Source organism: Danio rerio, chromosome 1 (assembly GCF_049306965.1).
Source record: "Danio rerio strain Tuebingen ecotype United States chromosome 1, GRCz12tu, whole genome shotgun sequence".
In the NCBI taxonomy this organism is placed as follows: domain Eukaryota; kingdom Metazoa; phylum Chordata; class Actinopteri; order Cypriniformes; family Danionidae; genus Danio; species Danio rerio.
This window is the reverse complement of record NC_133176.1, coordinates 21,356,093-21,368,117: the sequence shown is the minus strand read 5'-3', so window position 1 is coordinate 21,368,117 and position 12,025 is coordinate 21,356,093. Positions and strand designations below refer to the sequence as shown.

The 12,025-nt window shown below is 37.3% G+C and overlaps 1 protein-coding gene across 1 annotated transcript in view; it reads right to left on the bottom strand.

The window, feature by feature from the left end:
* uba6 (ubiquitin like modifier activating enzyme 6) overlaps nucleotides 1–12,025 on the bottom strand; it is a 38,993-nt gene that overhangs the window by 23,164 nt on the left and 3,804 nt on the right. The window contains exons 2-8 of the mRNA XM_021476288.3: nucleotides 9,481–9,563; nucleotides 9,266–9,360; nucleotides 7,989–8,017; nucleotides 6,911–7,005; nucleotides 2,978–3,089; nucleotides 1,146–1,226; nucleotides 947–1,069 (exon numbers count right to left, since the gene is read on the bottom strand). Coding sequence (XP_021331963.1) covers nucleotides 947–1,069; nucleotides 1,146–1,226; nucleotides 2,978–3,089; nucleotides 6,911–7,005; nucleotides 7,989–8,017; nucleotides 9,266–9,360; nucleotides 9,481–9,518 — 573 coding nt within the window. The 5' untranslated portion in view covers nucleotides 9,519–9,563. The remainder of the gene's footprint in view (nucleotides 1–946; nucleotides 1,070–1,145; nucleotides 1,227–2,977; nucleotides 3,090–6,910; nucleotides 7,006–7,988; nucleotides 8,018–9,265; nucleotides 9,361–9,480; nucleotides 9,564–12,025) is intronic.

Here is a 12,025-nt window from a genome sequence, read left to right as displayed (position 1 = left end):
CGATTATGATATTAATCAGATTAAGGTAATCAAAAATTGCTGTTTACTTGGTAGACTCTTAATCAGAGTATTGTCTTAGGGGCTGATCACACTGAACGCAATTTTGGGTTGAGAGGTGCCTTTTTTGAATGATTTACTAACGGCTGCAGAGTTTTGTGCGCTGCTTATGCACCCTGCGTGCCTTGCGTTTTAACCACCTGCCGCACCTCGCGTTTTTGCCATTGCACGCTGTGCACTTGCAGTTGAAAAAACTCTGAGTGGAAAAAGTATGTTATGTCAGTCGCACCTTTTTTATTCTCTAATCAAATGAAAGCAGAGGTGGGGTTTCCATTGAAGCGACAGCAGTGTTTGTGTAGTCAAGATGACAATGAAGACTTTTGAAGATAGAAGAGAGACTTGTGGTCACTGTTTCAAGTTATCTGGTGCTGTATGACTTCACAAATCTTGAAAATCACAATATTATTAAATATTACAATTATACCAAATTCAAAAGCAACACTCGCGCACAATATGCAGCTGATTAAGTCAAGCAACATCAAAAACACACCTCACTTCTTTTTTCACACATTCAGTCGTGTTTTTTTTAATAACAAGTTATAATCGCACCAAAACATATTAACAGGTAAGTGGCAAAGATAAAAAAAAAAAATCAGATATTAGAAATGAGTTATTAAAACTGTTATGTTTAGAAATGTGTTGAAAACAATCTCTCTGTTAAACAGAAATTGGAAAAAGAAAACAGGGGCGTATAATTCAGGGGGGCTAATAATTCTGTCTTCAACTGTATATCACAGGAAATTTCGCAATACTTAAAAACAATATTACATATCACATATTTTCCCAGTATCGTGAAGCTCAAAGCACAGAACAAAAAAAAGATCTCTGCCATCAGTATATGAGGGCCTTTAATGCAACAAAAGCTCTAATAATGTGGTGCTCTCATTACCTGACTGATGTTTTGGATAAAAATTTCTTTTGATTCTTCTCCTGTAGGGTCAGACACCTCAAACGTCTCCCCGAAATCACAGAACACCCGCGAGCAGATCCCAAACACATCACAGCCAATGAACTGCAACAAAAACACATTTAAAGCATCCAAACAGAAAGTTTTATATGTGTGCAAATGTGTCTGAAAATAAACGTACCTTAATAGGAGGCTGTTGAGTGTGGCAGAAATGGTTGATTCGTTTCTGTAGGGTCAGCTTTGTTTCTGTTAACACTACACACTAAAATAAATAAAAGAATTGCCCCATTTAGATCTGAAACCATATGAACATACAGAACAATCTAAACCAGTGGTTCTCAAACTTTTTTCTCCAAGTACCACCTCAGAAAACATTGTCTCTCTAAGTACCACGATAATGACAGGTATTGAAATACATGGTGGGCCTAAATAAGCAGCTACAGCTCAGCACAGTTCACAAACATGGCAGATAAAATCTTATTATTACGAAAATGTATTATTGTCAGCCACTTTAAACATAATAAATAGTTTGAACAATAACACACTTACAGGTACAAAATAAAGATAAATAAAACATCAACGTTTAAATTAAAATGTGATTTTAAAAATTAATTAAAAATGCCATTGCTCTTAAAGCGTTAAAAGAAAACTGCTGTACTCAAATGTAAAGTATTATCATGAATAATAATACTGGCCAGCCCATGTGGGTCCCACGCGGGCCATCATAGATGGGCCCCACGTGGGCCAGCTCATGTATATATATATATATATATATATATATATATATATATATATATATATATATATATATATATATATATATATATATATATATATATATATATTATTAGGTACACCAATTCCTTTATTAGGTACATTTTACTAGTACCAGGTTGGACCCCCATTCGCTTTCAGTACTGTCTCAATCCTTCATGGCATAAATTCAAGTTACTGGAAATACTCCTCAGAGATTTTGGCCCATATTGGCCCGTTATCCTGCTGGAAGTAGTTATCAGAAGATGGGTACATTGTAGTCACTGTGGCAATCCCAGGAGGGTCCCACATGGGCCATCCCAGATGGGTCCAACATGGGCCGTCCCATCTTGGAGAATTCAGGGCACGTGCCCCAGTAAAAATCGCCAGGGCCCCAGTAAATGATTTGAGGTACGATTTACTTTATATGCAAGTGTATTTATTAAGAGTGGTTATCCCGGAATAAAGATGTTGTTCTCTCTCATTATTCTCTTCGGCTCTGCTCCCGGTGTAATTCTCGGTATAAGTCAGCCACTTCAAACATAATAAATACTTTAATAATAAGGTAATAGTAATAATAAGGTAAAAAATAAAGATAAATAAAACGTCACCGTTTAAATTAAAATGTGATTTTAAAAATTATTTAAAAATGGCACTGTCCTTACAAAGTTATAAGAAAACTTTTGCTGTACTTAAATGTAAAGTATTATCATAAAGTAGTCGATTCATCAAAACCTGCAAATGTTTCTTAGACCTCATAAATATAGGTTATATATATATATTTGATCAATTTTGAAATATATGTTGCATGTATATATGACTTGTTTGTTTATTTTTGAAATCTAAAGGTTAACTTGTATTTTAAATATATGAATTGGATTTACATATTTAAATTAGAAATTAGAGCTGCTTACAGCTCGTTAGAGTAGCCTATGTGTGTCAGAGAAGCAAGTGATTAAACTATACCTGTCAACATTGAGATAAAAATTTACGAGATACGCCCCCAACAACCGTTACAAGTATAGGGAGAAAATGACCTCAAATGATAGAATACATAACAAACGTTAGAAAAATGAAAATAAAATAAAAAGTTTAGCCTATTAAAATCAAAAGTGTGTTCCTTTTAGTTACACAAATTATTTAGCTATTCCTCCGCGTACCACTAACAGAAAGCCTGCATACCACTTGTGGTACAAGTACCACAGTTTGAGAACCACTGATCTAAACAATTAACTTTTGAAGGCCAGTCTTGAGACCAACCTGGTATCTCTTCAGGAAGCTGAGGTCTGTGCTTTCATCCAGGACATCAGTGGACATGGTGACCTGGACATATGGGTTTAACTCTGCCACTCGTGAATGCACAGCTTCCACCCTAAAAGAGAAAATAATGCACCACATTAATAAAACAACACAAAGAAGCAGAATCTGACTATTCATGTAGGTTTGTAAGTAAGTAAGTAAGTAAGTAAGCAAGTCAAGGTTTATTTATATAGCACCTTTAACAGATAGTAAGTCACAAAATGCTTTTTAATAATAGAAAACCGGAAAACAGGTAAAAGAGAACATATTAATAAAAGAAAATAAAAGAAAATTTAAGAATTATCTTCTAAAAATAACAATAGCTTTTAAGATACAATAGATTATTTGCACAGAGACTTTTAATTTTCAATAAGTCAGCTCAAGCACTTCTGGGGAACTGTCGTGCTATTATAAAATGACCATGTTTAAGATCTGGTTTCTTTGAAAATCAATGACCTTCCCTTTTTGACTGTAATATGATTTAGAGTGGGTCTCAAACTGGACAAAAAGCACTGATTAAATTCCATTGTTCTGCCCCATGGAAATGTATTTTACTTCAGTATTTTTCAACGAAGTGTAACAACTAAACAAATGCTTCAGTTTATTTAAATTATTATATTTCAATATTATATGCTTCAACCTTTTTACTGCAAGTTTGTCAGAGCCTGAAAAACACCTGCTGTGCATATAGGCCATTTTCACTATTAACAACACATGAACTACTTTATGACTTTTGCAGTATTAATAAGCTCCCAATTTGCTGCTTATTAATAGTTATTAAGGTAGTAGGGAGGTTTAGGTTGTAGAATAAGATCATACAGAATATGTGCTTTATATGTACCAATCAACAGCCACTATCTTAATAATAGTCAGGTATTGCATATGCATATGGACAGGGGTAGTTTCAAATGCAGCTTTTTATGAGAATAGTCAATCAGGCAGGAGTCAAATACCAGCATAAGGAGTGGGGTTGGGTCTCGTTTGGGTTTATATCGATACCGGTGCTAAATCGATACTTTTAAAATGGTACCGGTGCCAAAACGGTGCCTGAACAAATTAATCGACAAAAAAAAAAAATATTTATATATATATATATATATATATAAATTTATCATTATAATTGAACAATATAAATATATATTTATGATAAGTTTAAAGTAAACATTAATTTGTATTTTATTTATTTGAATTGCATTAATATATTTCTTTTGATCTTTGTTTGTTAGCATGAATGCAAGACCTGCATTATGCTATTAACATTACATTAGCTTACTGCTAACCTGTGGAAAGGCTGTCATCAAAATCAGGGAACACCTTTTTTCTGGGTTTGGGGCTTGTGACTACTTTTACATGGACATCGGTGATCTAATGATTTGCCTTAATCTAAATAAGACAATAATATGATTCAGGTGTGTACATGAGTTGCTTTTTGAATGTTACATTCATGATTCCCAGTTACATGTTATAGCACATAGATCCATCAACGTCATTGCGTCACCAGCCTATACATGTTTCCTCTGCAGTTTGTGTCTGTGGTCCTTTAAGATAATCAAAAATCACTTTTTAAGCAGTAGACTCGTGATCAGAGTACTGTTTTAATCATCTTAAAATCAGAGTATTGGTGTCCATGTAAACGTCCTCAGATAATGTGCCAGATGATGTCACAAGCTGTTAAAGACAGTCCATTCCTCACCTTTCAGTTGATTCCATGAGCCCTCAAATTTCATAACTTTGACGTGCTTTTCCCTTACACGCAACTTGTGTAAAACATCTGCTGCATGTTGGTGTGTAAGAATCCTTGCTTGTAAAATATAGCCATATATAATGTTTAGTTTAAGCAAATTAGATGAACGTGATCTTGCGTGTTGATGAAGAGAGTCGCTCGCCGCATGCGCCGTACTGCGCGCTTTGCCTTCTATAAGCTACAATAACAAACGCCTGACATTGCTGACATCCGTATCCCTCAAAGCTGTTTAGAATTAAACATTTAGAGATGGTGTAACACAACACTTACTTATGTGGGCCTTTAATGCACCCCTTTATACTTCTTAAGGGCGTCACACAGCGGATGTGACGCTCAGAGCCTCGGCATGGCGCGCGCATGACAGTTGATGGTATCATACACCAGTCGTGAACATTTGCATGTTATTTAAAATGAACCTATTGGGGCTCAGATGGCGCTCTGTGGCATGGCAGAAATATGAACAGTCATGAGTCGTGGCTGAGCGCCGTGGACAGCTGTTGACTTGCGAATTCTAAAATGCATGGTGCTGCGCATCGCAGAGCGGTGCTTCAGGTGTGCAACCTGCTTTACATTCTTGTTGCAGCACTGAAATTAGGCACGGAAATTCATATGCTGATTTGATCCGATGCATACCGGTTCCAAAGGTAGCGGTGCCATTTCGGTACCCAACCCTAATAAAAAGTATAGTAGACAGTCCAGAAGCGTAATCCAAAAACAGGTGAAAGGTTCAGGGCAGGCAACAAAGGGTCAAAACAGTCCAACGTCAAAAACACAGTTTTTACAGTTAACGCTTATGTACAGACAGCAACAGCTAAGACAATACTCCGCAACGTGTGTGGAACAGACGTGTTTAAATAGTCCAAATAATCAATGGTCATAAGTATCAGCTGTGAGTGTCTAATTAGTCAGGATCTGGAACCGGTTGTGTGTGTGTGTATGTTGCATGACTGGGTTTTGTAGTCCATTATGAGGCAGGATTGTAGTTTGTGTGAATTTTTTCCAGCGATCTCTGTTGATTAGATCGCTGGTGGTCATGAAAGAAGGTAATAAGGTAATAGTCAGTGATCGAAACTACCTGATAAATATATATGATATAAAGTTGGTCTCAGACTGGACAAGAAGCACTGTGTAAATTCCATTTTCCTCGCCATCTCTTTAAAATATGAACATTTATTTTTCCCCAGTATTTTTAATGAAGTTTCTGTGCAAGCCTACTGATCCTTGCAGCGCTAGCGGTTATACAGTCTATTAACTCGTTTTACGCTTGAACAACTAAATAAATGCTTAAGTTTATTTAACTGATTGTATTTGAATTACATTATGATGGATACATTTATAATGCCCGATGGATTGCAGCCAAAGCCATGTCACCCTGCAGCCCAAGACCGGTTACTCACTGAAGTAACCGGTCAGTACCTGGATTGGACCTGGATGGGAGACCACTAGGGAACACTAGGTTGCTGTTGGAAGTGGTGTTAGTAAGGCCAGCAGGGGGCGCTCAACCTGTGGTCTGTGTGAGTCCTAATGCCCCAGTAAAAGTGAAGGGGACACTACACTGTCAGTGGGCGCCGTCTTTCGGATGAGACGTTAAACCAAGGTCCTGGCTCTCAGTGGTCATTAAAAATCCCATGGCACTTCTCGTGGAAGAGCAGGGGTGTCCTGGCCAAAGTCCCTCTATCGGCCCTAACGATCATAGCCTCCCAATCATCCCCTTCCACCGAATTGGCTTGATCACTGTCTCTCCACTCCACCAATGGCTGGTGTGTGGTGAGCGCACTGGCGCCGTTGTCCTGTGGCTGCCGTCCCATCATCCAAGTGGATGCTGAACTCTGGTGGTGCTGTGGAGAGACCCCCCCTCATGATTGTAAAGCGCTTTGGGTGTATGGCCATACACAATAAATGCGCTATATAAATACACATTACATTAAATTATGGATAAGTTGGCGGTTCATTCCGCTGTGGCGACCCCGGATTAATAAAGGGACTAAGCTGACAAGAAAATGAATGAATGAATGTCGATGCTGTAAAAAGAACCTTAAAAAGTTTGAAATAGTCACATTAACCTTTCACCGGAAGTTTATCACTGGCTGAAAAACACTGCTGTGCATATACCCCATTCTTGTCTTGTAACAAATTTTTTAAAAGTGCACCTTTTCTTCTGATTATTCACATCCTCCTCTCTGATGAAGAAGTTGGTGCCCAGATCCCAAACTTCACATCGCTTACTGTCATGAAGAGTGACTGCCTGCAAGCACACACATGCAAAATCTCACAATACTGTCAGAAAACAACTGAAAACTAACTCTTCAACAAATGCTCCAAGTCACCTATATCAGCAAAAAATATGCTACATATGTATAAAAGAAAAAAAACAATTTGAGGACAAAAGAAAAATCTGTATATGCTAATGGAGCTAAAGGATTGAGGTGTGTGAGATTTATTGTGGAAATAAATTGTACTTTTATTTAGCAATGATTGATCATATAACACTGATTTTGAAAAACTATAAGAAATGTTTCTTGAGCATCAAATGGCCATAACGAAACGACTTCTGGTGGATCATGTGACACTGAAGACTGAAGAAATGATGCTGAACATTATTAACAGCTTTGTCATCACATGAACTAATAACATTAAAAAAATAGTTACTTCATATCGCATATATGCTCTATTTTATAGTATAATAATATCACAGTTCATAGTATATTTTGGGGGGACACCGTGGCTCAGTGGTTAGCACAGTCGCCTCACAGCAAGAAGGCCGCTGATTCTAGTCCTGCATTTCTCTGTGGAGCTTGCATGTTCTCCCCGTGTTGGCGTGGGTTTCCTTCGGGTGCTCCGGTTTCCCCATAGTCCCACGACACGTGCTATAGGTGAAATGAATGAACTAAACTGGCCGTAGTGTATGTGTGTGAATGAGTGTGTATGGGTGTTTCCCAGTACTGGGTTGCTGCTGGAAGGGCATCCACTACGTAAAACATTTGCTTGATAAGTTGGTGGTTCATTCTGCTGTGAAAATAAACAGGAGAGCTAATAATTCAGGGGGGCTAATGATTCTGACTTTAACTATATATGAATATTTTTTACAACATTTTTTAGAATAATTGATTGTTTTGTGAAAAATATATCTAACTTGTGTAAAATTTAATTGGACAAAGATACCAAAATGTGACATCTCATCTTTGACTTGTATAGAAAAAAATACACATAAAGTCAAATTGATCTTACCTTCACTCCTGCCAGAACAATGTTTTTTGCTGTACAAAATAAAAGAATATTAATTAGACAAAAGTGACAAAAAATTTTGTGAAATTTACATCTCAAAAGAGAAGGAAGCGAGGAGCTTGTTGGATTAAATATTCATACAGCATAGAGCAGTGTTTCTCAAACTTTTTTCACCAAGAACCACCTCAGAAAAAATTGTCTCTCCAAGTACCACCATAATGACTCGTATTGAAATACAAAGTAGGCCTAATGAAGTGGCAACAGCTCTGGACAGTTCACAAACGAGGCAGATTATTTTTTATTATTATGAATATTTATTATTATCAGTCACTTTAAACAAAATAAATAATTTTAATAATAACACACAGGTAAAAAGAAAAAGATAAATAAAATGTCAATGTTTAAATTAAAATGTGATTTTAAAAGTTAATTAAAATGGCACTGTTCTTAAAAAGTAAAAGAAAACTGCTGTACTCAAATGTAAAGTATTATCATAAAGTAGAATTTTCATCAAAACCTGCAAATGTTTCTTGGACCTCATAAATATAGGTTATACCGTATGTCATAATATTCATACATAACTCTGTCTGATACATTTTGAAATATATGTTGCATGTATATATGACTTATTTGTATATTTTTGAAATTTAAACGTTAACGTAAACGTTAATTTAAAAGTTAACTTCCAGAAATTGGATTTACATATTTAAATTAGAAATTAGATTAGAAATTAGATCTGCTTACTGCTCGTTAGAGTAGGCTATGTGTGTCAGAGAAGTAAGTGATTAAACTATACCTGTCAACATTGGGATATAAAACTACGAGATACGCCCCCAACAACCGTTACAAGTATGGGGAGGAAAATAACCTCAAATGATAGAATACATAACAAATGTTAGAAAAATGAAAATAAAATAAAAAGTTTAGCCTATTAAAATCAATTTCCTGATCACATCGTTGTTATCGTATGCATCAAAGGGTTAAATGTGTGTTCATTTTTTTTTACTTGAATTTTTCAGAGATTTCTCTGCGTATCACTAGGAGGAAGCCTGTGTACCACTTGTGGTACATGTACCCCAGTTTGAGAACCACTGGCATAGAGAATTCATGAACATCTCAGATCAAGATACTGTAGAAAATATACACGCACTAAACCACCATGCAAATTATAGCCATTTAAAATTTCCAAATATTGTAAAAAACATGTAAATAGGAAAACAATATATTACAAATATGAATATTTAAAAAATGGACTGGAGTGACAAATTGGCACCACTCACCTATTTCCACTCCAAGTGCTCCCATTCCACTGACAAACACTGTGGACTGGGCCATCTGGTGCATAGCACTGTCCCCCAGCACATACCGCTGCCGACTAAACACACACACACACACACACACACACACACACACACACACACACACAAATTTAATGAATCGAATTCTGTACATAACAAAAAGCTAAGCCTGTCTCAGTTCTGTCTTAAACGTGCACCTGTACAGAGAGTCATCTATATCCATGGAGTCGGCCATAGTGGGAAGGGGAGAGGGGGTGTCCAGATGTTCCTCTTTAAGATCCTGTGTGAGAGAGAAACATCTGTACAGTGCGCAAGACTCTTTTGACTGATACAATCTACAATAGGCCTGCATCAACCTGACCTGCTCACTGACTATGAGGGTTGATTTGTGCCAAAAATGAATCGACTGCTTCATGTCATTACCTACTTGTTTATATAAATGAGTGTATTTTGATGTGTTTGTTCTATTAATGTGGTCTCATTCCATTTATAACTGTAATCTTGTACATCTTCCTTGACTGTTATTTTTGCAGTCATTCTTACTATTGTCCTCACACGTATCTTGTTCGGTCGTTCAAACTAGAGGTCTGCATGCGGGAGCTGCGGAACCCGACCACATTTCTGCGGCGCGGGAATAAATTTCAGAATAAATTGCGGGAGCGGTCGGTAACAGGTTTAATTTTGGATGGGAGCGGGCGGTTCAACAATATCACTCCTGGCTCCCCACTCCTGAGCAAGCGAGCACACGCATGTATATATGTGAAAGAGACAGCATGATGCTGCGTTTAGCTTGTTTGTTGCTGTCTATGTGTGTGTGCGAATGAGAGAGCTCTCTCTGTGTGTGTGTGTGTGTGTGTGTGTGTCTGTGTGTGTAAATGAAAGAGAGATCGAGACGCTGTCTGTGTGTGTGTGTCACTTGCTTGTGCTTGTTTGTGTGTGTTTATAAAGACAGCGTGTTATAGGCTGTCTGTACTCTGTATAGCTGGGTGGTTTTCAGTTTTGTTCTTCTCCCCCAGTAGGCTGGGAGCAGTGCTAGGCTTGTGGTTGAGTTTTAACAAGTGTTGAGTTCCACAAAGGAGCCACAAATGGATACTTTTATTTTGAGTTGCTTTATGATTAGTTGTTGCACCTTTGCCAGTTCCTGCCACTTTCATTCTTTAATGAATGTGAGTTTGAGCTACTTTTACAGTAGCACTGCATAAGAAACGTAAATGTAAACTCAAAACCCCACTGACTACTAGCAATTCAGAAACGTTACTCTCAAAGCAGCAAGGACATAATGCAGAAGTAAAAGAAATGCTCAAAATTTTTGCTCAAAATTTTAAATTGTGATATTTTGGTTTGTTGTGATATATATTGCGATATCAGTATAACCTCACCGGGGGCCTTATGTGTCAACGCTACATACACACCAAAACTTTGCGTATGGCAGGTTTCACGCACACGTTTGGATTTCCTAATGAAGAAATTAACATGAGAATGTGCGTTGGTCCACACCAACTTCATGTCTGGGGTATGTGTAATTATTGTGTGTGTTTGTTTTATTTCCATTTGCCACACCTAGAGGCTTAATGTTAAATTGCACACTACAAAGTATCGCAACAACACATTTGAAAAACATTGCTATTAATTTATAATTGATCAAATGGGTTAACTGACACTATATATGCGCCACGGTTCTCCTCTTAAGCTGCACCTTTACATCGGACCATTTCTTTTTTTAATTTACTCACAGTGCGATGTTCAGACCCCACTGCGTAAACTGAATCAGCTAAACTCTCCCACTCAATTTGTTTTGTTTTGTTATTAATTCCGGAGGACACATTTGCAAATAACACCATTTTTCTCTTGTCTACCTCCGATAGAAGCACCTCCAATTCACATTCTGTGAAGTTTCTCTTTTTGCTTGCCTTTGCCATTGCTTTTTCGTTTGGTTTTGCCAAAGTGGAGTGATTACCATATTCATACGAAGGAGGAGGCGAGAGGGGGTTTTGCGCTCGTGCACATGCGCTCAGTTTCACGTTAATTTGGATGTACAAAGAGAATATGCGTGGGATTCCATGTCCGCAGTGTTTCATACATCTGCATTTTTACTGTGTACGCACATTTACAGCTTTGTCCGTAAGCAATGTTTCAGTATTAATTTAATGCAAGTCTTCGTACATGAGGCCATAGGTGATTTAAATAGCTCTATTTGGAAAAATTTCTTTAATTTAGATCAACTGGGATGACCAAGTTGATCTAAACAGTGCTTTATGGTTTTCTGAGGAATGTACTGCAACTTTATTCAATTACAAAAATTGAACAATCAAACATAAAATACCATCTTTATTTTAATAATATCTTTATTTATTTATTCATTCATTTTCTTTTCGGCTTAGCCCCTTTATTAATCTGGGGTTGCCACAGCAGAATGAACCGCCAACTTATCCAGTATATGTTTTACGCAGCAGATGCCCTTCCAGCTGCAACCCATCACTGGGATACACCCATACACTTCCATTCACACACATACACTACAGACAATTTAGCTTACCCAATTCACCTGTACTGCATATCTTTGGACTTGTTGGGGAAACCGGAGGAAATCCATGCGAACATGCAAACTCCACACAGACATGCCAACTGACCCAGCCGAGGCTTAAACCAGCGACTTTCTTGCTGTGAGGTGAAAGCACTACTCACTGCGCCATTGTGCTCCCTATCTTTTAATCTTTAATAAATAATGTAATACTGTGATGT